Source organism: Chanodichthys erythropterus, chromosome 9 (genome assembly GCF_024489055.1).
Source record: "Chanodichthys erythropterus isolate Z2021 chromosome 9, ASM2448905v1, whole genome shotgun sequence".
Taxonomy (NCBI): Eukaryota; Metazoa; Chordata; class Actinopteri; order Cypriniformes; family Xenocyprididae; genus Chanodichthys; species Chanodichthys erythropterus.
This window is the reverse complement of record NC_090229.1, coordinates 7,034,964-7,062,743: the sequence shown is the minus strand read 5'-3', so window position 1 is coordinate 7,062,743 and position 27,780 is coordinate 7,034,964. Positions and strand designations below refer to the sequence as shown.

The 27,780-nt window shown below is 39.7% G+C and overlaps 2 protein-coding genes across 2 annotated transcripts; both read right to left on the bottom strand.

Moving 5' to 3' along the window:
- Positions 1–229: 229 nt before the first annotated feature.
- On the bottom strand, positions 230–8,303 carry LOC137027422 (uncharacterized). The gene is made up of 3 exons (XM_067395607.1): positions 7,946–8,303; positions 553–7,470; positions 230–242 (listed from the first exon to the last, which is right to left on the bottom strand). The coding sequence occupies exons 1-2, from the start codon at positions 8,301–8,303 to the stop codon at positions 6,092–6,094; spliced, it is 1,737 nt and encodes a 578-aa protein (XP_067251708.1). The 3' UTR covers positions 230–242; positions 553–6,091.
- Positions 8,304–20,686: 12,383 nt separating this feature from the next.
- On the bottom strand, positions 20,687–27,407 carry LOC137026840 (macrophage mannose receptor 1-like). The gene is made up of 4 exons (XM_067394381.1): positions 27,142–27,407; positions 25,657–26,061; positions 25,279–25,443; positions 20,687–21,944 (listed from the first exon to the last, which is right to left on the bottom strand). Exons 1-4 carry the CDS (start codon positions 27,185–27,187, stop codon positions 21,568–21,570), a joined length of 993 nt encoding a protein of 330 aa, XP_067250482.1. The 5' UTR covers positions 27,188–27,407; the 3' UTR covers positions 20,687–21,567.
- Positions 27,408–27,780: the final 373 nt, after the last annotated feature.

Below are 27,780 nucleotides of genomic sequence, written 5' to 3'. Positions count from 1 at the left end.
CCTTTTCGGAAAGTAGCCTAATTCTAGAACATTTAGGGTGATTTAAATGAAATAAAGGGTGTTTGACACATTTCAGGTAAGTATTCAGATCCAGGAAATGATTAATGTAAATAACACTGCATAGTCTTTACTGTTTTAAATGAATTTAATTTACCTGTGCTAGAGGCACAATCTCATCGGCGCGGAATCGCGGGCGCGATTGCAACGAGAGACTGATTTCAGTGCCACACGCGAGTCCCAGCCTGCATTTCCAGGAATAGGAACGAGTCAATTCATTCTACTGAAGTAGGCCTACTTGCAAGTGCTTAAATTCTACTCATACAGGTAAGTTTATTTTATGAATTAAAACTGAGGTAACGCATCGCTGTTTAACTTGGTCTAACGTTACACTATCACATTAAATTGCACTTGAGTGTTAAAGTTGTAGACTGCTATTCTATTAGTCTGTTGACCGTAAGCAAGATCAACAGCATGATATTCCAACATTCCATCGTGTTGAGCCATCTATGGTGAGCTACATAACATTAATTCATCTCGTGTACTTTTGCTCACCTGTCTATTAATGTGCTTGAGCGGCATCTGTTGAGTCGAGTTAGTCGCAAAGCTGCTGCATTTCGTAAACGCCATGCTGACGTTGATCCTCGCTCCAATTCTTATTCCAAGTTTGCTTGCCATGTTCCATAGTGTTGGATGAAACCGCGTGCCACTAGACATCACGCAGCTGTCAATACCTGTTTCCACGGTTACTATCAAAGATTATAGAATAAAACAAGTCGTGTCACTCGTTTTGTTTTGAATGGGAGAAAGTGTATTGCGCAATATGGCGGAATATGTCCCGCCTTCTAAATAAGGTCCAATCGCTGACTGCTAAAGTCATCACGTCACAGCAGCGCCTCTTAGAAGCACCGGTTTCTATAGAAACGGTCAAACGCGTGCCTCAGAAAGGAGGCACGAGACGCGCATTTAGGTCTGCGGCTGTCGACATACGGAAGCTGTAAGCTTTAAAGTCTCATTCTCACTTTTGAGATTCCCGCTACAAGCTCGCAAATATGTGACTGCTTGTGAAAGTAAACCGTTCGTTTTGCTTAATTTTAATAAAGTGATAACCTGAAGGAAGCCTGCAGTATTTCTATTGGAATATTTAATGAAAAAAAAAAAAAAAACTTTGACAAATTATGTGACACTAAGGCTACTAATTTTAATAAATACACGCAGTGAAATAAAAAGAAATAAAATGATATGTAAATAATGTCTATAATAATTTGAAAGAAATCTTTTAATAGGTTTTAACATTTGTTTGTGATGTTATGTTGGATTTATTGTGCATTAGCCACTTATAATATCCTGGGGCGGTCAGTTGAGCTACAAGTTTGCAGCATATCTCAATTCTTAAACAATACGCTCTGTGTCCTTGTGTCCTTCCGAGTTCGTTCTTTCAAGGTCGCTGGCAAGACCGGACTCCACAAGAACGCAAGTCCGCAACTCTGCGTTCTTGGAATCGAGAAACGGCCCGAGAGGTGTTTCAAAGATGGCCACCGAGTGAAATGACTGTCTTAAAGGGACTTATTACTTCGCAGTACAATAAGAATCCAGGGATAATGCAGAATTGCAGTTCTTTAAAATAAAAAAAAAATAAAAAAAAAAATAAAAAAATATCATTTTATCTTGCATATCATCTCTAAAGCTGCAAAGTTATTTCTCTGTACTTTGTTGGTTAACATGCATGATACAGACAGCAGCAAGCCTGCTGTAAGTTAAGATCCAATGTGTGGAACCCCTATAATGATACACATCAGTTTCTTCTTCACGTTACCTAAGCCATATGCACGGTGTACAAGGACATTTGACATAAATCTGCATGTACGTGGCTATCCAGGCAAAAATGGATGCATAGTGAAAGCAATTCGTCTTCAACGTGTGCGCACACAGAATAGCGCGTAAACTGACAGGACCGAAACATGTGCAACTATACTATTCTTGCTCCATGACTTGTGGATGCGCACATCGCGACATATCTAAAGTTATATATTGTGCTGCCTACTACACATCGACATCACAGTTACTGTGCTCCGTAGGTTACTCCACACCTGCCTGGTCATAAGCATTTCACTTGTGCTCATTGTGCCCCTTCTGTGCAGGGCACTTCCGAATCTCTCTTTTCTCTTTACTAAGGTATTGAACAACGATGCTCATGGTGTTATACTTTTGAAAAGGTTAGCTAGCTTCAGCCAGGTTCAGCATTGTCAAGTAAAGTGCTTCCCTTTTGCAAGGGCATTGTACAACAAGGTTTCTCAATCTTTATCTGCCCCATGCATTAAGTACTTACGTCATGTCAAACTTAATTTCTTTGGGGGTTCTCTTAGCAGGTTCTGACAGTTAGACAAAGTTCTCTCTGCTTAGTTCTATCTAGCCGTGAGCGGGAGTCACGCCTAAGCATGTTGAATGAGTCTTTCCTATAGAAAACATATATACCTTTTCATTATTTACTTAAAATGACTCATGCTCATTCACTCATTGTAATCGCATTACGTCGATTATTGGTTGCTAGTTACTAGCGATGGTGTCATTGTTTTCTACTTTATCTTCAGCTTCGGTCTTCACAAATGTGTACCTTTTATATCATTGGCTTATCGTGACATTTAATCAGTATTCATTATGGGCCTTTCGTGGCCTTTACTTATAACAGCCTAATCATGGTTTCGTGTAACATAGCACATTGTTGCTTTGCTTGGAATGGTCCCATGACTTTTGCGGTACATAGAATATATCGAAGTATCATACTAAATTGCCTATTATTGCTTTGACTCTTAGCATTATAGGTATATTGTTGTTATCAGGCTTACTGTTGACATCTCATAAAATCGCCTATCATTACCTTACATTGTATGGCCTCTCATTGCATTCACATTTGATGGCAATCATAACTTTTAGCTACATGGAATATTGCTGCTATAACATTAAAGGTTTAATATAATGGCCATCATGACAGGTCGTCGTCATCAGGCTTATCGTTGCCGTCGGCCATCGGGCAAATCGTGGCCATCGGGCATATCGTTGCCATCGGGCATATCGTTGCCATCGGCCATCGGGCATATCGTTGCCATCGGGCATATCGTTGCCATCGGGCAAATTGTTTGCATCGGGCATATCGTTGCCATCGGCCATCGGGCATATAGTTGCCATTGGGCATATCGTTGCCATCACTTCAAATGGCTCATTACCTCACATTAAATGGTTTTCATTTTTGCATCAAATGGCATGTTGTGGTTCTACACAAAGGCCTGTCTTAGCTCTTCATATAATTAAAACCTGTCATGGCCACCAGGTAAGTCTGTTTTATGTAACTCCAAGGTCTTCTCGAATTGGCCTATATTGACTTTTCAAGGTACAGGACCTTTGCGGTCTTTACATGTAAAGACCATATCCTTATGAGTCAATATTATTCATTACGTATGCCATTTATTCGTCATAATTTAATACTAGTACGTTACTAATGCAAACTACTGGTGGTGGTGTTTTCATACGATTTAATATCACTCGTTATGATTTCCCTATACTCACTCAGGGTCAAGTGAACGCTATCTCTATGGACCATGGTCCTCATACGCAGTCTTCTAGTATCGCAGACTAACTTGTCTTTCTGACCATAGCATCAAATCACTATTCACATCACTGGTATTCTTTTGTTAATCTAGGATTACCAAGGTTATGTTTATAACAAGCATTAGGTAAGGTTATAGCTTATCATAAAATCCTATATTTAAATCTTCCGTGGTAAGAATCCTATTGAGACAAACTACCTGTTACGGTGTCAGTTTCTATTCCTACTATTTACATCTATATGACTCAGCATATCGGGGTATCTCATTCATCCACTCTGTCTTCCCCTCACTATGGCCTGTCGTGGCATCATACATGATCTACATGGCATGTTTATACGCTGGCCTATTGGCCTACTTGGCTTTCATGCTCGACCTAATGTGGCAATGTTATGGGTTATGCGGCATTCTTGACATCATTAAAGCTGTGACATAATGATTCTTTCTGTTAATGATTAAACATTCATTTATGTCTGTGCATTCATTATCTCTTTCTCTTTGGTAATATTTAGGAACGTATTCAAAGAATCCTCCAACTGGTGCGTATTTCATTCACATTCCCAGTTGTTTTGGGGGTAGGCTCCGCCCCTGCCTTCATTTTCAGGCAGGATCTGCAAACGTCTGCTACCCTCCGGATTGTACTATGGACGGGGCCTACGCCAAAGAACTTTATCATTTATTTGATATTTACATTCATACTGTTGAATAAATTGTATTCAAACGTTTCTTTGCTTCCCGAGTCTTTCTGGTAGAAATGGGAGCGTTTAGCGGAAGTTCTACCCGGAAGACTCTAATGCACTTCATTGCTCATATTCTAACCAATCATTACACGTCACCTGAGTATATAAGTTCTGTTCCCACCCACTATCGTGTTCGCAGATACCATCGCCGGCGTTCACCCCCATCCTCCCCACCACCACCAGGTCGGTCCCTGTCCTTGCATCGGGGGTAGGCTCCGCCCCTGCCTTCATTATCAGGCAGGATCTGCAAACGTCTGCTACCCTCCGAATTGTACTATGGACGGGGCCTACGCCAAAGAACTTTATCATTTATTTGATATTTACATTCATACTGTTGAATAAATTGTATTCAAACGTTTCTTTGCTTCCCGAGTCTTTCTGGTAGAACCATTGTTCTCTCGACTCCGAAATGACCTAGGTCATCATGCATAGCTTTTAGAACTATAGGCCTGTACTGTTCTGGTAGAATTAACTGACACACTTCTTTTCCAGATCTTTGGATGATTCGGTATAGAAGTCCTTTTTTCTTCTGGATCTTAGGACTCTCTCGCTGAAGTATCATAAGGACAGGATCTTTTGTTTTCAGATCAGACATGGACTTTCTAGCCTCCATCTGTTTCATCACAACCCCAATGGCTGGATCACATCTTTGAGCTTTTATCAATTCTTCTCTACTTAAAGGTTGAAGTGGACCAACACCAATGTGTGTGGGAAAAGCAAAGACATCTGGGATGGCTTCAGGGGAAGCCCCAAGCTGATCTGTAAATCTGGAGGTGTCATCATTCCTACTGACACAAACCTGGCGACAAAGAGTTTTCACTCCAGAAAGGGGTATCTTCTTCCATTCAACCTGAGAATCCTGAGCATTCCGCGACAAGAGGTCAGCATCCACATTGCTTCTTCCGGGTTTGTACTCTATATCAAAGTCTGTGGCCTGTGGCGTTAAGTTTGGCAGTTGTAAGTATGTATGTAAGAGGGTTGTTATCGGTCCTCACTGTAAACTTAGCACCGTAAAGGTAATCATGGAACTTATCCACAATGGCCCTATTTCACAGCAAGGAATTTTAGCTGGTGTATAGGGTAATTACGTTCCGACTGACTCAGCTTTCGGCTGGCAAAAGCAACAGGACGGAGACCTTTAGGATGTTCCTGATTAAGCACTGCACCTAACCCATCCAAGCTCGCATCCACGTGTAAGATGTAAGGTTTGCTTTGGTCAGCGAAAGCTAACACTGGGGCATTAGTGAGGCAATTTATAATTTTCTCAAAGGAATCATGACATTCTTTGTCCCATCTATCAGCGAAGGGTTCTAACTCTTTGAAGTACTGTTTTTCTTCAATGTTACCAGACTTCTTTCTTTTCTGAGTTGGTGGATAACCCTTAGTTAATTCAGTCAAGGGTCTGACAATAGATGAATAATTGGCAATGAAACGCTGATAATATCCACAGAACCCAAGGAATGATCGTAGGGACTTCAAATCTACAGGTTTTTTCCAGTCAAAAACTGCCTTCACTTTTTCAGGGTCTGTTGCGATACCAGCTGCAGAAACAATATGGCCCAGGTATTTCACCTGGGGTTGGCAAATTGACACTTATCAAGTGAAATTTTTGAGGCCACACCCCTCTAGTCTATCCAGTACCTTCAACAAGTGTTGTTCATGATCCTCAAGGGTTCTCCCGAACACTATCAAATCGTCCAGGTAGACCAGTATCTGTAACAGATTCATGTCTCCAACTGCAGCCTCCATCAATCATTGGAATGTCGCTGGAGCTCCTGTAATCCCCTGCGGCATCCTCTCAAATTGGTAGGAACCCAACGGACAAATGAACGCTGTTTTCTCCTTCTCTTCTTCCGCCATTGCAATCTGGTAATATCCGCTCCGCAGATCCAAAACGGAAAACCATTTGCTACCCGTCAAACAATCAAGAACATCATCAATACGAGGCATGGTGTACTGATCAGGTACTGTGCGGGAGTTCAATGTACGATAGTCAATGCACATGCGTATTCGGACATTTTTCTTCCTTGCGACGACTATGGGGGATGCGTAAGGACTGCGTGATTCTTTGATTATTCCTGCAGCCAACAGTTCCTGTAAATGACGGCGAACATCCTCAATGTCAGCCGGAGCTATACGCCTGGATCTTTCTCGGAATGGCTTAGAATCACTGAGTCTTATGTGGTCTTTCACCCCCTTGGCTAGTCCAACATCCCATTCATCTACTGAAAAAACTCCAGCTCTCTGTGAAAGTGTGTTGACAAAGCGTGTTTTCCAGACTTTTGGAATTGGCGAATCACCAAAGTCAAATAAGCTAGGGTCTAGGGCTTGATGTTCCGAAACTGATTTCTCTGGCACTGTAACAGTGTCTACAACGCAAACTCGAACCACTAGAGTACCAATAGGAATTGCGGTTCCCTTGTGAGATTCATTTTGAAGGGGTACAAGGAAATTATCCACATCCATAGAAGGAGTCATCACCAGAGAAGGCATTCGGACACCAGCAGGAAGTTGACTATCTTCTGGCGTCTCCACAAGAAGAATGTGATTGGCTAGAGGTTGGTGTGGCATGACTTTGCACACAGCATAACTAGTACTGCGAGGAGGAATGGTTAATGGTCCTGGACCCACCCATTTCACTAGCCCAACAACATCAGTAGGTAGTTTGCTGTTGGATGTCAAAGACTGTTTGGGAACATTCAACTCATAAGGAAGAATTCTCAGCGATTTGACAGTACTGCTATTGACCAAGTCTTTGCAGTGAGCCAACAGAGTGTTGAGCTTGGAAGTATTTGTGCCAAGAATGACTGAAACTGGATCTGGACTTTTGGGATCTGGACAGACCAATGCCAAGATTTGAATCTTCTCGTCAGAGAGTTGTTTGACATCAGGAAAAGCCAATTCAACAGCTATATACCCCTTATAAGGATAAGTGGAATCACTGAGACCCCATATGGCAAGGTCTGAAAGAGGCATAAGAGGAACATGTGAAAGGTACTGCTGATACCAACTTTCGAACACTATAGTGACACGAGATCCACTGTCCAGCAGGGCTTTGCATGGCTGACCTTCAAGCGTGACACTAGCAAGAGGAGATGGACCCACTAAACCAGGGATGGACAACTCCGGTCCTGGAGGGCCAGTGTCCAGCAGAGTTTAGCTCCAACCCTAATCAAACACACCTGAACCAGCTAATCAAGGTCTTTAGGATTAATAGAAAGTTATAGGCAAGTGAGTTTTTATCAGGGATGGAGCTAAACTCTGCAGGAAACTGGCCCTCCAGGACCGGAGATGTCCATCCCTGCACTAAACCCTCAGGTAAGTGACATGGCTTAAGAGATTCTATTTTTCCCTGTCTAACAGAGAAGTTCTCTGTCGCTGCTGACACAGTTTCCTTTCCAGCTCTACTCTTCCGAAGAGCACGGATCAGCTTTTGAATGACTTTTGCAGTGTTTTCAGAAGAATTGCAATGAGTGGCAATATGGCCATCCTCACCACATCTGTAACAGAAAAAATCTGATGTTTCCGGAGGTAACTGAGGTTTCCTGTTACTATTAGATTTGATTCTGCCATCCCTCCTTGGGAACTCTCTAGACACTGATGTACCTGGTGACACTGTCATTACACTAAGCTGTTCCTGGAGCTGTTTCACTTGTTTCTGTAAAATTTGAACATCACTCTCTGTTTCCATTTCAGTTGGCTTTTGAATGTTGTTTGGTTTTGTTTCTGGCTCAGCATCTCTTTTCTTCAACTTAGAAGTCAATACTTTGATTTCAGCTTTCAGTTCTTGAATTTCAGAAGAATTTGATTTTGTCTCTTTGGTAGCATGAACCTGTCTCACTGTAGGATTCAGCTTACGACGTGAGGCTTCATATTCTTCTTCATCTCGAATCTCATTCAACAACTGCAAAAAAGTAGGAGGCCTCTCTTTTCTCTCCCTGAGCCTCAAATGCACCAGTATCATGTCTGATTGTGCAGAACCTCTAATAAGCTGTTCTAGCCTAACTTGGTCCATGCGTACAGGACCAGGCGTACAGGAAATATTCCCCCTCTGTGCAAAACTATTCTAAGAGATCTCTCTAGTCTGCAAGAAATCAGACAACTTTTCACCAGACTGCTGGTGCATAGATCTGAAGGCAAAATACAAATCCTCCCATGACTCAGGAGTACCAAAAGCATTCTCCAATGCCTTTAGATAATCAGAAGGGGTTGCATTGGGATCGTTTAGCCTCACTGCTTGAATAATATCCAGAGCAGGACCCTTTAAGCTTTCAACTATCCTTGTGCGTTTTTCTCTGTTGGAACAGCTACACTTTTCAACCATTAAATGTGCTTGAGCAAGCCAATGTTCTAAGCTTTATTCACCAGGAGGAGTGGGAATGCTCCCAGAAAATGTTCTCAAGCGCCTGAAAGCATTAGTATCACTGCTAGGTGTCATGGTTTTCTCAAGAAGATCTCCAACTGCTCTGATGATACTATCAGGTGAACTTCCTTGAAGAGGTTCTGGGGGGAAAAGAGCTCTCACATCATCCATAGTCTTGCCTTCCTCTTGCAATAACTTGCGAAATTTATCAGAAAACGGCTCTGGCTAAGTCTCTTTTTGAGTGAGAAGTATTATCTTCCAGGGAAATTCTCCACTAGCAGGTCTAATCTCAGGTGGGGTATGTTCTGGGCTTACTGGCTGCTTGCACTCACACAGCACAATTTTACATTGCATCTGAGAGTAGCATTTTTCACCCCTTACGCGTACTCTCCCAAAAACTTTTACTGTTTGTGCAAAATCTTCGATGTCTGATACATCTAGATCAATGGGCACTCCACTTAACACAAAAGCATGGGCGGGGTTAACTCCTAAGCCCTCACACCATTCAATGAGCTCAACTATGGTTACATCTTTGGGAATATCCATACTGAGTAATCAATGTGTCTCTCACAATAACACACTATATCTAAAAAATGGGAAAAAATCCCAGCGGTGCCTCCAATTTATATGTAGCACTCTATACGTCCCTATGTTTAGAGTGCCCTGGGTTAGTTTACTGGTTAGCCTTCAAAATTAAATAATGCAGTAATCTCACAACCTGCTAACCTAGACAGAAGATAAAATAAATAAAGAATCAAAATGTTCAAATAATCATTGGTTGCCTTTTACTTGAATTTTCACTTAAACTGAGAAATTGAATGTTCAAACAATGTGTTTTTCACAATATATAACTTTACAGGACTCACTTTGTGTCTATTTCACACTTTAACACCACTTTACGTGACTTTTCTGTCAGTTAGTAAACTTCACTGGGCCCAGACTCTTGTAAATGTATCAAACCCAAAATAAATAAATAAAATACGGTGCAGGCCTGAACGACGCTCGTGTGCGTTGAGGCATAAAAACAATATTGCCGCTTCACTCTTGATCGAGCCAACAGTGATGGGAAACAACGTTATTACTCACGGATGCTCATATACAAGTCCATCGAAAGGATCCACGCGGAGAGTCAAGGACGGAGAAAACCGCGGCTGCATCAGGTTTTAGACATAACATCACCGTGCGTGCGGTCCCGATCTGGGAATCCAGCGATGCCAGACCGTGGTAAAGTTGGTTTGATATTCGCACATTCTGTCTTTCAGATTCAATAACTTTGTTGTTATGCATTAAAACGTAATCATTTCAGTTAATTATCATTACCGACTATTATGACTATAAACTACAACACATTTTTATGAAGAAGACAACGTTTGTAAAAGCTGAAAAACACATTGTTTTCTATGGAAAGATGTGACGTCATGAACTCTCTGAGGGACCGTCTACAAACTACATGATACTTTAATGACAACCTTCTAAGGATTCTTTTCAGCTGAAAATCTCTCCTTGCCTTGATTTAAAATGTTACACAATTTATTTTTAGGCCTGAACAAGGAACAAACAAAATTCATTCTGCACTGCCACTGTCCATGGAGCTGAAATGTACATCTACAATTACATCTACAATGTATGACAGCTGTACTGACTTCAACCAGTCTACTCTTTGTTTGTTTGTTCAATGGTATTTGGTTAATAGGTAATAGGTTTTTAATTTTTCTTGTTTTTCCACTTGTGTTTTTTGTTTGCATTACATGTGATATAGAGTTGTGATCATTATAATGAGGTATGTAACAGTGTTCTCCAATTAAAGAATGAACAAACTTAATACACTGTCTATCTTTTATGTTTACCTGTCATATACCACTTTAATGTAACATTAAACTCTCACAACATCATGATATATGTGCATTGATTGATGTGTCCAATCTTGCAGAACTATGACTATAACAAAATTATCCTCAATTTCCTGAGTGATGGTGTATAGTACAGTAACATTATTGGCATCATACTCTTTCTATAATGTACTTGGCTGTAAATGCACAAATTCTTCAGACCCCCATGAACATATAAATGATTCCTTATGATTCAGCCTCTGTTCACAGCTTGGTGCTGAATGTGCACAGTTGTGCTAAACCATTCTATTGAAATAATTTCTGTTTTGATTTCCTTTTAATCAATCAACATTCAGATTTCAAATGTTTTCACTGGAGTTTACAAATTTAATTGCAAAATGCTTTTGCATGATTCAGAGAATATGTAATATCAGTTATAGTTACCAAAAATGACCACAATTCAGTACAGGATTGTATAAATGATTATTCATATCTTTTCAGTTGTTGCATAGATTGACCCCAAATGATTTAATCATTATCTAGCACCCCCTAGGAAACATATGTGAGTACATTGCATTGAAGGTTTTTGAATGGTGGAACAAATTGTTTTAAAATCATGTTAAATATATTTCTTTAAAATTACATAATATGGTACAACAAAAATTTTGCCAATGCTATTTTTTATAAAGTCTCATGTACACGTCGCTTTCCACTCGCATCCTGCTTAAACAGTGTACTGAAATTGTTGCGTTTTATTAGTTTATGACTTGACATAAATTATAAATAAATTAAATGCACAAATCCCGGTACTCATTGTAGAGAATAAAATCTGCTAACCGTTTGTGTACTACTATTTTTACAGAACTTTTTACTGAAATATTTTTACTTTATAATAAATGTGTCCTGTTTCAACAAAGAACAAGTTTGGCGATGTTCATTTTAATAAACAAGTATTCGCTTTTGTAGCACAGTGCAGTGGCACATCCAGTCTTCTGTGTTATTTCCCATGCTATCAAGAATTTGAGGAAATTCCTGCACCACAAGCTTGGCCATCTGGTGGTATGACAGCAGTCAAATGTTAAAATACAAAATGAACTATGGGAAAATATAAGTGCAATGTGCATTTGACAGACACTTTTATTCAAAGCAATAAATGTTTTAAAGCTTGTTGTTTTGCAGAACCTCACAGTTATATATGATATGAGAATAGTAAGCCCTGTGTATTTAGGGAGTAAATGTTATCTGAAACGGAGTCAAATTCAACTCTTTAGGAGTTAAATTAACACTTCTGTTTTTATGGATTTCTAGAAACATGGATTAAAACCCATAGAGGCAGTGATACATCTGGACCAAACAATTGTACATTTAAGACTTGTAGTATGTTCTTTAGGGTCAGATAATTATTTTAAAACGTATTTTGTAATGGTATGACACTCCATTTAAAAGCTATTGAGCTTGAAGCTGTGTCAATGAAGAAACCCATAGAATAGACTGATTTGTGGAAATTGAACTTCTTGAGTAAATTCATCCACATTTAAGACTTGTAGTATGTTCTTTAGGGTCAGATAATTATTTTAAAACTTGATATAAAGCGGTGTGACTCTCCTTTCAAAAACTTGAACAGGAAAGTGTGTCAATGAAGAAACCCATAGAATAGACTGATTGGTGGAAATTTAACATCTAGAGTAAATAATTATACATTTAAGACTTGTAGTATGTTCTTTAGCATAAAAAAAAAACATTTTGCAACTAGTAGGGGAGCACTGGGATTCTCCTTTCAAAAGCTATTGAGCTTGAAGGTGTGTCAATAAAGAAGACAGTGATAGTAGAAATTTAATATATATGTGAGGCACAAACTCTTTATAAACCACATTGAAGAAAGTTTTGACACTAGTTTTTGAGGTGTTCACCTAAAATAAACATCCTATTTTCTGTCATGCTTTTTTAGTACTTGTCAATATTCTTATGGATTCATTGCCATGGACAGTAATATTTCTACACACTTGTCAGCATCAATCTATACACATGAATTGTGATATTGTGAGAGTTTAAATGTTAAACAAAGATGACAACAGAAAACATAAAAGATAGTTTAGCCATTCTTTTAATTCAACACCTGTTACACTGTTAAGTCTTTATCACACTTAAAAATAACAAGACATGGGCTGTAGTATGTTCTGTAGGATCCAGATAAGATGTACCAAGTTGCTTTGGAGCAGTCGGCCCATGCTTTCAAAAACTATTGAAATGAATCATATGTCATTGTTAAAACCAACACAGTTCTCATTCATTTTGAGGCAAATAAAAAAAAAACTGTTGATAAAATGACGAGATTAACTATGTTCAGGGGATTACACGTGATTTTCCACTTGTCTGGATTGTTAACAAATTACAGTTCATGTACATGTTCGTTCTTTTTTATTTCCTAGAAATGTTTTGTTTTTGCTAAAGGAAAATCTATAGCATTAGAAGGCATAATGTGAGTGATATTTGGTGATATATCTGCAAGTGGCTAAAATGTAGTTGTCTGTTTGGACACAATGAAAACAAATTACAACTTTTTAGACGGTCCCTATCTTGTTTACCACACTATGGTGGACATTCGGTGGACATTCGCAGGTAAGTATAGCATTACAATAATACTTGCCCATTTTAATCGATTTTGAAAAATGTAGTTGGTTGTCATAAATGTCGCTGATTATAATTTGCAAACATTAACCTTCTTGCACATATAATTAGAAAGTTATTGAACGCGGAAGCCCGAATGTGCGAATATAAAACCAACTTTACCGCGGTCGATGCCAGGGGAGCTTTCAGGAATTCCAGGCTACCTGAAGCGCTGCCTGGATATGGGAATCCAACGCGGCCGGAGGAGCTCAGTCTCCGGTTATTCCGATTCAGTACGAAGTTACATAAACTCACTTCACTCACTTCGGTCACTTATTATAACCGAATTAACACTATATCCATAACTGCGTCACTCTCCGTTTCATCTTTGTGAAAAAGGCCCAGCAGAGGTTGTACTTCCTTCGCCAGCTGAGGAAGTTCAACCTACCACAGGAGCTGCTGAAACAGTTCTACTCTGCCATCATTGAATCCATCCTCTGCACTTCAATTACCATCTGGTTCAGCTCAGCTACCAAATCTGACCTCAGAAGACTACAGAGGGTAGTCCGGTCTGCTGAGCGAATCATTGGCACAACCCTCCCCACTCTCCAAGAACTGTACTTATCCAGAGTGAGAAAAAGGGCAAAGAAGATCACTCTGGACCCCTCACATCCAGCACACTCCCTCTTTGAACTGTTGCCATCCGGTCGACGCTACAGAGCCCTGAACACCAGAACGACCAGACACAGGAACAGTTTCTTCCCTCAAGCAATCCATCTCATGAACACTTAACAAACACGGAACACATAACACTATTACACATTATTTACTTAAAACACTTATTTATATCTCAATTTGCACACATAATTGTACATACAATTGTCTATAATATATATTGTCTTTTGCTTTTTTTTTTTTTTTTTTGCACTTTGTCTATCTTGTAAATTTGTATATTATTATTTTATTCTTTTTATTATGTGTCTTGTCTTGTCGCTGTCACTCTGTTGCACTGTGGAGCTTCTGTCACTAAAACAAATTCCTAGTATGTGTAAACAACATACCTGGCAATAAAGCTCTTTCTGATTCTGATTCTGATTTCTGATCTTCGTCCCCACTTCTCTCGCACTCTTTCCTCCCGCCCCCTATGACCAATCACATATCTCAAACCGAACTGACATGTAAAATTACCCAATCAGAGCCTAGCTAAACTTTATACATCATCAACAATATAAAGTTATGTTTCTAATACTCACGAGTAGAGAACATACAATATATATTGAATAAACACAAAAACAATACAAAAATAAATGTAAAATAAAAATTTTCCAACAGGGCTACACACATATATATATATATATATATATATATATATATATATATATATATATATATATATATATATATATATATATAATTACAAAAGATTAATTGAAAAATAAAACAGTTTTCATTCAGATTTTTAAAGTAAAAAAAAAAAATTCCTCTTCAGACCTGCTCTTTTCTCTTCAGAAATTTATGCATTCATGTAGTCATTGCCTGTAACAGTTGTGGTGTGGTTGATGGAGTCTGGGTTAACAAAAGTACAAAGAGTTCACTGGGTTAGTCTGTGTGTGCTGAAAAATAACTGAAGATAAAGACTGATCAAATCTAATCCTGAACACAAACTCTTCAGAAACGCATGAGAGCTTTCTGTCCCTGCATTGACAGCTACATAACTACCACTTTGACGTTTTAAAGTTAATGAAGAGATCGTAAAACTAATCCAAATGAATCGAGTGGTTTATTCCACATTTTCTGAAGAGACACAATCACTTTATATAATGTGTGGCGGGGTGGAAGGATCACACCACAAGGAGAGCTCAGTTTAAGGCCCCGGAGGGTGGATTTTATTGGAAGACAAGTGTATACGTGAGTGGTGGGGGTGCTCTTGATTGCAGGAGTTCAATTGATTCCAGGTGCGGGTGAATACGTGCGGTGCTCGTGACGGTGCTGATCGGTCACACACTGCTTTCTGGAGCTGGATAGAGAGAGAACATTAGTCTGCTGTCTTATGGAAAGGCTTCTCAACCTTTGTCTGTGAGCATGCTGCTTATATGCAGGTGTGGCCGATCAGCCTGTGACACTGAAAGTGTCCTATTTTTAGTCTCTTTTTATTTATTTGTTTCAGTCATCTTTCTGTAAATTGAGATAGCTTCAGAATGATTTTGTTTGGAAACATAGATCAAGGAAGACACATTGGTGGGAAAAGAAGAGAGACAGAGAGAGGGAGGACTACATCTTTGTTTTTTGCAAGTAAATTAATATATGTAAATAGTAATAGAAAAAAACATGCTGCATTTCTCATTTATTCTTGGGTAGCCCACGTGGGTATTTGTTATGGGTTTCTGATTTGGATAAAGTTTGTTTGTAAAATTAAACCTAAAAAGTTAGGTTAAAATGTACTGTGGAAAATGTGCTTCGAGATAACCTAAACTGCTGGGTCTGTCATTTTGAGATACGTTTTCTCTCGTTTGGTGGGTGTGTCAGAAATGTGTATATAAACCACACGGTAAAGAGACAACGAGCCAGTACATTCTACGTGAACTGTCTAGTTATGAAGGAGAACAACAATGGATGTTGTGTTCATGTTATGTTCGGGAGTTTCGTGTGCTGTTGAATGGAGTGAGTGGACTGATGGATTCCGACTGATGGATTCAGATTAACCTGATGGACTGTGACTGATCCTGATTAAAGAGAGCAACAGTTTTTATAAAGGTACCTGTTTATTTTCTTTTCTTTTGTGGCTCAATTAAGTGAAGCGGCCATGTGTTTTTGGCCTCTACGGTCCCAAGCAGCAAAACAGGCCTGCAACAGAAACTAAGGTATAGCAAAGAGCTATGTAAAGCTTTTAGGGCTAACTTGGATTGCAGGTTACTAGGTATGACCATGACCATCTGCACTCGGATATACTTTAACCACCCTGCCCACTGGCCAGAGCGCCCTTGGAAACAGAGGATCCATCAGCAGGACTACAGAACCTACTGTCAGATCGTTGGGGTACCACGCCATTTTTGTCTGCACTGGAGGGTCGGTAGGTAGCACCTGATGAATCTGGCCCAGAAGTGATCTGCTATAACTTGGCAGTGTCGCCATCTCCGCCTGCTTAGTCCCTCACTCTTAGGGTAGACCACGGGAGGTAGTGCTCCATCCAAAGTTCGTACCCTGGTCGGAACAGAGCTCATCTGGAGTCCCTTGGCGAGCGATGAAACGCCTGAGACTCATCAGGAAGGAATCCGTATCCATACTGTGCATGAGGTCTAGATGCACCGCCCGGGTTGTAAGGCACTTATAGATGATGCCTTATATCTTCTCTGTGCGTTCTCCTATCTTGACTTGAAACGGTCTGAAGCCGTCAACGCCCATAGAGTACAACGGCGGTTTGTATAAGCGTAGATGGGCCACCGGTAGGTCAGCCATCTTCAGGACCAATGGCTTAGATTTCCATCTATGACACTCTTCACACTGGTGTTGCACCCTCAGAACTCCCTACCTGCCACGGAGAATCCAGAAGACCCGGCGCATCTCCGCAAATACTCGCTCAGGGCCTGGATGACAGAGCCGAGCATCGTAGTCCTGGATAAGGAGTTTTGTCACTGGATGCAAGGGGTCCAGAACAATAGGATTTTTGAATGCAGGGTCTAACCATTCGGCACGTCGGAGACTCCCTCCAACTCATATGATTCCCTCATCAGGGTCCAGCTCCGGGGATAGGGTGAGGAGACGACTGCTTTGGAGGGCCACTTTCCCTGCTTTAAGGTGTCGCAACTCCTCCGGGAAGCATTCCGCTTGAACTCTCTGGAAGATAGTAATCTCTGCCTGTCGATAGTCTGCTGCTGTCAAGGGATCATCTCGGACTGCCACCCCATGCACCTCCTGCATTACGGCCTTAAACATATCCTTCCAGGACAGGTATGACTGGAAGAAAGTTCTCATGTCTATCCGCAGTAGATATCACTCCACCCGAAGCGGACTTCTTATACTCCTTGACATCCTGTTCTGGTACGTCTCCAGGTAAGGATGGCCATTCAGCAGGCCCCTTGAGGAGGAAGGATGGCCCTTGACTCCAGCGGTTAGGCTTTGCTAATTCCGCCAATGTCTTTCCTCGGGTCACGTCATCTGCCGGGTTCTGCGCAGAATCCACATTGCGCCAGGTACTCCCTTCAGTAAGCTCCTGGATCTCAGCCACACGAGTACCCACAAAGACTTTGAAGTGGCATGACTCCGGCTGTAACCAGGTCAACACGTAGTAGAGTCGCTCCAAAGAATGGTCTGATCTGTCTTAGGTGTCAGTTCTCTCTCTAATGTCTTTGCTAACTGGGCAGCCGTCAAGGCACCACAGAGCTCAAGGCGGGGAATGGAATGCTGTTGAACGGGAGCTACCCTGGATCTAGCCACCAGAAATGCCAGGTAGACCTGTCCCTGCGTATCTGCTGTTCTCAGGTAAGAAACTGATCCGTAGGCACTTTCAGAGGCATCACTGAACACGTGGATGTGTCTGGAAGCAACCCTCTGATCAGTTTGCATCGGAGCATAGGGTCGGGGTAACGAGATGAGTGGCAGCAAGTGCAGTTCTGATTCCCACTCCTTCCACGCCTTCTGCAGCTTTTGAGGGATAAGTGGGTCATCCCAGTCATGCGGCTTGTCCCACATGCTCTGGACGATCAGCTTGGTGTGTAAGGTGCAATGAATCCCAGGGGATCATATTGTCGAGCTAACACCTTGTAAACATTCCTCATTGTCAATGCCCCGTATTCCAAAGGTCAGCTCCTGTAGCCTGAGGTGTCTATATCCCAGTGCCAGCTTAGACCGAGGGCTGGTTCTGACGGGCCAGGTTCGTCATGAGAAAGTCATCGCTCCATGCTATCAGACCTCGATTCTGCAGGTAGGTGCCTGAGGACATCAGTTATGTTGCAGGCCCACTGTCTGATCTCGAACCCTCCGGATGCTAGTACCTCTCTGAGCCGGTCCACCAGTTCTCTGGCATCATTTACGGTTTGCACACTCTGGAGGCAGTTATCCACATAAAAACAGTGCTCCACTGAATGCTTGACTACTTCTCCTGGTCAGCAATGGTCTCTCGCATGCACTTGGAGAGCGAAGGTGACGCAGCATGGTGAACATGCTGTGCCAAATGGTAGGACCTGCCACTCAAAGACATCAGGGGGGTTATTGCGCTTCATGTCCCTCCATATGAACCTGAGGAGCGGCCGGTCTTCTGGTAAGAGCTGGACTTGGTGGAACATTCCTCTGATGTCACCTCTAACTGCCACTGCATGTTCCCTGAAGCGCAGTAAAACTCCCAGCAGAGAGGCTCCCAATGTTGGTCTAGGAAGGAGGGTATCATTAAAGCTTTGACGGTGATCTTGAAAGGAGCAGTTGAAGACCAAACGACTCTTCCCGTTATGACTCACTAAGTTGTGTGGTATGTACCATGACTCATTCGTGGCTGAAGCCTCACTTGGGTCAATCTTCTTGACCGCTCCTGTCATTGTACTCATCAACTCATAGAGGGTCCCGGGCCAAGCGTCTCTCTAGACTTCTGAGGCCAAGTAAGACGTCTTCCTTGGGAGCTCTGAGCGGGGGAATGTCTTGCTTCCTTAACAGAGGTGAGGCATATCGGAGGATGTCTGCGACCGGTACACGCCTCGTCTTGGCCTCCAGGAGCTCCAGCGCTTCCTTATCCCGCTTTGATCTCATAAGCAATTTGATGTTCTGGTATGGCAGTAAGTTTATTTTCCAGTGTGGTCTGCTAAACCCAAGCATTGTGAGGTGAAGGCCTCCACTATCCGGAATGTTCTCTTGGGATTCATAGGAGATGATATTTTGAATGAGACAGCAGATCCCTTCAGGGTTTGAACTTCCTGATGAATTGTGCAGAGAGCGAGATCTTCAGGCCTCTTATGCAGGCCCAGTTTGTCAACTGCCTCAGGGAGGAGCATTGTGCGCTCTGATCCATCGTCCAGAATTGCGTAAGTGTCTAGTGTTCTGTCTTTGTTGTGTAGGAGAACTCTGACGACTTTCAGTAAGACACGAAAATGAGCGGATGGCCTGTCTAGGTAGAGAACTTCCGTACTGCTGCTCACCAGACAACTTTCAGCTTTCGACTGCTCAGCCTTAGGGTGTGTGTTGGCGTCATGTAGGGCACTCAGATGTTTCCCTTGACAAACGTCACAGAGCCTTTTAAGGTCACATTGCACTGCTTGATGTAGTCTCCCGCATCTCCAATATCTCTTGTTAACTTTGATCCACTCTATGACCTCATCTCTGGTGAGTTTCTGAATAGTGGGACACTTATTTAGGAAGTGCTCTGTGCCCTCACAGTATGGACAGTAGGGTTTTGCTTTGCCCTTCCATTTTGATGCAGATGAGCTCTGAACCTCTTGCTTGGTTGCATGGTTTGATTTATAGCTTTGTATGAGTATATTTCTGCAATTGAAAGGGCTTTTGGATCTCCAGAGACTGGAGAAGATTTATATTTTGCATATCGTCTCATTCAACAAAAATCTGGAGAGATGTTATCTGATTACGTACAGAGGCTGTAAGAGCTCAGGATATGAACAGAGAGAATTGAGCAGTTGTTGCGAGAAGCAGTCGGGGCTGACATTATGCTTTTACAGTTACGTCTCAAAGAGAAAAGAGCTAACCCTCCTACATTTCTTGAGCTGCTCAGTCAGATTAGGGTAGAGGAAGAACATGCAAGGGTTCGGAGTGTTGGAGCACAGGATTGTGTATCTGCAACTGATTTTGATTTGCAAAAGCTTAGCGCTGATGTGAAGGCTCTACAAGCCAAAATGTCTGAATTGAGTCCAACCCTGTCAGCAAAGAAGTTGCTAGCACAAAAGTATAGGTTAGGCAGTGTACATCAGATGATAAAGCAATTGGAGCCTCTGAATTACAGAAAAAAAGTTGATAGACTGAGTCAGAAAGTGAAGACATTGGCTTCTGCCTCTGCTGTGAAAGTAAAAGTCAGTAAGAGTGGCAGTAAGAAACCTCTTTCCCAACAGGAGGATGATTTCTTCTGTTATCGTTGCAGGGAGGATGGACACATTTCAACTAAATGTACTGCTACGCAGAATGAGAAGAAGGTAATTAGAAGGCTTATTGCTTCTCTTCGGAAAGCTGAGCTCTGGAAGTGACCATTATCATTGTTTCATCATTGGCACTGCATTGGTTAACAATGCCACACTTCAACACTCATTTGTTCTTTATGTACACATTTAGTTTGAGTTTGGAGTAACTGTTGCGGTATGATGTGGTCACATTAGAAAGATTTCTATTTCTGTAAGACTTTTTTTCTGTACTTCCAGATTGACACATCTTGATTGACACAATCTCTTTTAGAATATTCTGACATTATCTAGAACAGAAATATATATAAATCTATATCTATCTTATATGGCAGTATTAAGCCACAGCCAGTTAGAAATCTACCTGGACAGTTTAAAATCAGAACTGGGGTGTATATGTTACGGTGTACTGGTAGAAGGATGAGGCAGATACGGATTTCCACAAATATAGACACCACTTTAATAAACTCAGGCAAGGAACACCAAACATACACTTAGCAAAACAGAGAATGGACCATGAGTGAAGGGAGTGAGTGCAATATAAAGGGAGTGCTGATAATAGAGTCCAGGTGCAGGTGATCCGTGATGATGGGGAGATGACGAGGGAAGTGAGTGCAGATGTGGAGAACAGGAGGATCATGGGAAATGAAGTCCAGGGAAACAAGGGATCTGTGACATTATTGAGCTCCCTCAAGGATGTGAGCCCTCACACATCACACTGTGTGAAATACAGACTGAAGTCAGAAGGTTAAAACATCCCAAAGCTGTATGGCAAGATGATTATATTTGAATGGTTAATTGAATAATTCACACATTTTAGTAAAAATTTGTTTTTCCTCTTCAGTTCTGCTCTTCCCTCTTCAGAAAGTCTTCTGATTATTTATTCATGTACTCATCATTGGTAACGATTGTGGTGGAGTTGATGGAGTCTGAGTTCACTGGGTTAGTCTGTGTGCTGAAAAACTACTGAATATAAAGATCAAATCTAATCCTGAACACAAATTCATCAGAAACACAGTCAGGACACTCTTAGCCCAAAACCAAATCTCATATCATACAATGCCAGATTTGTCTTTAATAGCATTGCATGTCAAAATGCACCTCACACCAGCAACTGGTGTGAGATTTTAATATAGAAATGCATGCAGAAACTATATTGAGCTCTGTGGATATTTTTTTCTGTGGGAATTTTTCTTTGAGTTACTTGTAAGGAAATAATTAAATTAAATGCATAACAAAGCATGTTGAGATGCTCTCAGCACATTGTGTATGCATTTTCATTATTTTAATTTCTTGATTTTAATCTGAGTAACTCCTGAAACCTTAAGCTTTGCTCCTGATGTTGGTCACAATCACTGCCACAGTCATGATGACGAGACCAACAGCAATGAAGGAGAAAAAGCAGATGTAGAATAAAGATACCCCTTCCTCGTGATCATCTGTGTAGGTCTCACTGCGATGGCTCACCAGTGAATTCAGCTCGTGCACACAGGTGAAGGAAACAGGTGAGCTCACTTTCACATTAAACACACACTTTTCATTTGAATAACACAGTGGGTTCTTCAGTGTGTCGCTGTGTTCACCCTTCACTAACAGCTGGAAAGAGCTCTCAATGAACCTCCTGCCAAATGAACACATCACCATCACATGCTCTCTGTCCTGCTTCTGCCTGAACACTGTGATGCTGGGCACTGTGGCATCTGAAATAAAACATAGAAACAACATAAAGAAGGATTCTGGTTCTCTGTAAAAAAGTAAACAGCACCATTCTCCACCCACGGTTCAAACACATTTGCACCTCAGTTCATCTAAAATCTGATGATACACCTATAATATGGTTTGGAGAAAAAACAGACAGGCTGCATCCAAAATCACATACTTTCCTACTATATAGTAAGCAAAAAACAGAATGTGACAAAAGTAGTATGTCTGAATTCATATAAAAAGTAGGCAGAAAGTACCCAGATGACCTTTACTTTCGGTAAGATTCTGAAGTGCGCATAAGACGGACACTTTACTATCCCATGAGGCCATGGGAGAGGATATTTTCTATTAAACTTCAAACAAACAAAGTCCATGTACAGTCAGAACTGTAATAATACACATAAACAGAAAAACATAGCCAGTGGTGTAGGCTAATCATTATGTAAATATATTAAAGGACACACATATAGAAACAGTTCTAATTGCTTTCTTATTGTCTTGATATATATTCTTTTTCAAGAACAAAAAACAAATGTTGGATTCTACTGTACTTACATTTGTGTATATGAAATTTATCAAGGACTTAATTTATAATATAGTATTCTTTCCTTTTATGTGAGGGGATATTAGTGAAACCAAATAAAACTTTTTCTAAACACAAAAAAGTGGGGTCAGTGTTATCAATTACAAATCTACTCAACTCTTTTCAGAATTTCCTTACATAAAATCAATGCAAAAATAAGTTAAACAAAGTTTCAGCCAGCGTATTATAGAAAGAACAGTTCAAATCAATATCTTTTTTTAAAACTTAACAAAAAAAATATTTACAATGTGTATTTTGAAAGTTATTTGTTTTGTTTTATTTAACAAAATTTAAAACATAATACAAAAAAGTCCAAAAAATAGACTAGTTCATACACATTTCAAAATGGTTGAGGATAAAATACACAAAAAAGCCTTAGGCTTATTTCCATTGTGGTCCTCGATATCTTAAAAAAAAATGGACGAACAAATCATTTATGGAGTGCAACTTTCATCATGTTTAGAAACTTCAAGTTCAAATTCAAACATCAATAATAAAACAACCATTTTCTTACTTCCTTTTTAAAAATACTTTTGTATCTCTTGGATACATCTAGGTAATTTATTCCAAGCAACAGAACTAGTAAATATAAAATTTTTTCCCATTTCACTCTTAAACCTACAAGGATATATATCATTTTTACTCGCCCTTGTAGAATGACCGTGAACCTCTCTTACAAACACATAATATTTTAAAAGATACTTTGAAACCATTTTCTTTAATATCTTAAACACCATTACTAGTTTAAAAAAATTACCCTTTTTTCTACTTTTAAAAAATTAATTTTCCTATAATGTTGCTCTAACAAATGCATCCGTGGTTGTACTTTCAATATAACCCTACACAACTTATTTTGAGCAGTCTGCAATTTATTTTTTAATTTCTTTGAAATACCGCTATACCAAAAAATTGCAGCATAATCAAAGTGTGTCTGCACTAGTGCGCAAGCCAACATTTTTAAAGTTTCCATATCTAAAAAACCTGCCTGTCTTGCAAAAAATTTTATTCGATTACAAATTTTTGAGTGAGCTAAAACAGCCATCTTTTCTCCTGTCAGATTACAATCCAAAACACAACCCAAGTATTTTACTTCTCGTTTAGATGTAATAATTTGATCTCCAACCGTTACCTCAAATCTAAAACATTTTTTCAATTTACCAGCTGAGCCAAATAGTATCAGTTTTCCCCAAATGTAAAGACTTAGAGACCCCTTCAATCTCTCTACTTAATTCATATTCAATAACATCATTCCTCTCATGAGAGACAATTATTGCTGCATCATCTGCATATAATAAAAGCTTATTTGAACAAGCCAAATTTAAATCATTAATATATAATAAAAAAAGTAAAGGACCTAATATACTCCCTTGTGGAACCCCATATGAAATATTCAAACAATCCGAAATGAAAATTATTTCAGTCATACTTTAGTTTAGGGTCCAATTCTCACTGTTAACTACAATTAACTACCAATTACTGCTTATTAATAGTTATTATGGTAGTTGTTAATTTTAGGATTAAGGGATGTAGAATATGGTCATGCAGAATAAGGCATTAATATATGCTTTATAAGTAATAAACAGTCAATATCCTTGTATGGATGTTAATAAGCAACTAGTTAATAGTGAGAATTGGACCCTAAACTAAAGTGTTTAAGTGTCCTTAACTTGATTTTACCAATAAATATGAGAAGGGTCTGGCTGCAGACCATGGCGAGTGGAGCTCCACTCTCAAACAGGAAATACGTCACCTCCACTTGAATAATTTTACCGCAGCATTGCTACACTGGCAGTCTGAGGCTGTCGTAACATGTGATGCAAGAAAAACTCATCGATTTATATTTTTCTGATGAGCAATATTGATGTCTCATCAGTTTTAGCTGATGTTGCATGGCGGCTAGCATAGGCGTAATCTATGTTTTGAATGCTTGTGTTAAAATAAAATAGTGAGGCAAAATCTCACAATAAAATAACAATTAATAAAATAAAATGACTACCTATCAGATTGTGTTTTACTAATGTCTACACCTACCCCAGCCCTAAACCTACCCTTACAATAAAGCAAATGCAGTAATTAAATGACGCAATATTGATGTGTGCATGCAGTGGCCATAGCTGTAGCTAGCTCCACTAGTGAAGGTGACGTATTTCTACCTTTGAGTGAAGCTCCACTCGTCCCTAATGTCTGCAGCCAGCCCCTATTGATAAATATTTGTCTGGTAATTTCCAGATGGCCTTCCATAATAAAATTTCCTCCAGTTTATTCCAATAAACAATACAGATAGGTATAGTGACAATAGTTGTCCCAAATGACACGCTATACGCAGTGCGATACTGCACCATTGACCAACAAAAACCTGGTCTAAAGTCAATGGCAAAATTGGAAAAATTGAAAGGGCGCAAATCAGATATGAGGGGACAAAATACCCTCCATTAATCATGGCCTCCTAATAATTCCCAACTTTTGTACCGGCTCTATCACTCTCTCTCTACTCTCTCCAGCTATAGTTGGTGTGTGGTTGTTCTGTGGCTGGCAACATTCAAAACAGATTTTAGTTTAGCCATATAGCACCACAAAATATCCAACACATTGTTTTCAGCTAACTTTATTAAGATAAATATTATGAATGCTTGTTTTATCTTATTTGAAACCATATTGGTTGAAAACCACTGCTATACAAAGTGCATATTGTGCTTATTAAGTAATAAACAGCAATGTTTCTGTAGTGAATAGTTGTGTTGTCTTACTTCTTGGGTGGCAGAAGTCAAACTGTTGATCCCCGTTGTAATTTTTGACTGTGGCACACCACAGCTGACCATCAGCTCTGCCATACAAAGTGCAATCAGAGAACCACTGGCCACCAAACTGAAAAGGGAAATGGCATGGTTTCCCATATGGATCAATAGCCATCTCTGCAGAACATAAAGAAATGAAATTAGGGGTTGAAGTTTAATGTAGAATAGTTTAAGGATTTGATGTGAAAAACTTAAATGACTAAGGAGACAGAAGTCTTTCACCTAGTTAAACAAATGCTAATATCATACAGGAAAATTAATAGTAGGCATATTGATTTTGGCAGCCATTATTATAAAGGTTTGAAGGGTTTAGTGGACTTTTGGTCATACCTCGATATCCACGAGAACACAAATTTTCGTCAGTCGCATAAATCATCCAGCGACTCCAAACACCTGTTCCTGTATACAACATCATATTTGGCTCATCATAATCTCCATAGTTCAGGTGCAGTGGATGTCCCTTCAATCCAAACAAGGTCTTATCTTTACATTCCCAGGTTTGTTCTGGGTTAGATTCATTGCAGGGCAGAAGGACAACTTTGACCCTGTCTTCAATCTTCTCGACCCCTAAACAGAGACTAAAAGCGAGGCTAATGATTCGTGAAGAGGAAATCCATTGGAAATGCTGAGCTTTGAAAGTTGCATCACATGGAGCAGTCAGCACCACGTTAGCACTCACGGCATACACACATTTGTTGTGGTCCTCATTGTAGATAAGGAAGGAGCTGGAACTATCTGAATACATGAAAAATGATATCAGACACTGTAACAGGCAACATGAGTTCAAATTGAGAAAAATTTCTAGATTGCTAATTGGATGTAACGTGGTTCCCTGAGTACGTTGTTTTATAATGTAAAAAAGGGAACATGTCTGTGGTGCAAAAGACTTTCTTAACCCTTTTGCAATTTGATTTCTTGAGATTTAAGACTGATCTCTATACAATCTCAATACAAATTGCTCAGCGTTTATTTGTACATTAAATTACACATCTTTCATGACCTTTGTGTATTTGTGGATTGTATAGCAAGCAAAAAAAAAACTTTATTCCAGTGCATGTGTGAATCGTTTGCATGTAGCTAAATATCTCTGGATAGACATCATCATTAGACAGTGTTTACATTAAATCAGTACATGCAACTTTCTCACCTCAAAATATCTGTTATCAGATAACGGTAACGTTTACATTAACAGTTTGTGTTCAGATTGTCTGTAAATGAATTTACAGTTTGACTAGGAATGCCATCACTCACTCCAAATTCACTCTACAGACTGCACCCCCAATTTCCAAACCACAAAATTACTTTTACATTTTTTTAAAAAAAACAGCATTATAAAATAAGGTGATTCATGAGCACTATAGCTTAGCTTATATCACTGAGAGTCCAAGTTTAAATTCATTTTTACCTTACAAATATCTGACATTGCTGTATATAGAGCATTGTTATTGTATTATTTATATGCTATTTATTAATAGTTTGAAGTGGATTTCAGTTTCCATTCTAATTTTAGTATAACTTTTTAGAAATTGTGTTTTTAAAATTTAGCTTTATTCTGTTTTCATTTTTTTCCAAGTTAATCTTAGTACTTCAACATAAATTTAAAATTAAATTGACATCTATTCATGCACATTAAAATATTTTTCAAATTAATACTGACAGAAACATGTATATATTAACATCAGATGATGCACCTGTCACTGTATGGTACTTTAGGTACCATGCATCAGAGGAATCTCAAACACAACAACAATTCTATTGACTCCTGCCATTACAGTAGATAGACACAATCTAAGGCAAAAAATGTGATTTACTTACTGAAAGCTGACCAAAGGACCAGTAATAGGATATAAAGCAGGTTCATGCTTGATACTGTGTGATCCAGGCAGACGAGCAAATTGTAAAAAATTGTAATAACAAAAATAACATAGAAAAATAAATCTAACTAATAATATCCAAAGTATTGTATCTAGTTTTGTATAATAGATGAATTTTGTGAAGTTCAGAGTATATAGAAAGAAAGACCCAAAAAAGGAGATATCCACAGAATGCAAGAAGAGAAAACAGAACAGTGTCTTCTGAAGCTAAACATTTTATATGCTGTGCTTATGTAACAGGAAGTATATTGAAATTATTTGTACATCTCTTGCAACATTCATGGATGTACTTAAGACCAAGGCTGAGTTCCAGTTCGTTTTTTATGCCCTTCTTTTGCTAACTTCCCTCAGTCTCATTGACTCGGATGTACTGAATGTCATTGCTTACGTTGCATGAGCGCCCACTACTGGCGGAACCTGTGCAATGGGCTGAATTGGCAAATTGATCACTTGAATCCACTACGGAGTTTTTTTTTTTTCCCCTTACGAAATTGTTTAATGCAGCATACTATATATTTCTAAGTGTGTTTGGGTTTTAAATATAAAACACACACACACACACACACACACATAATATTGT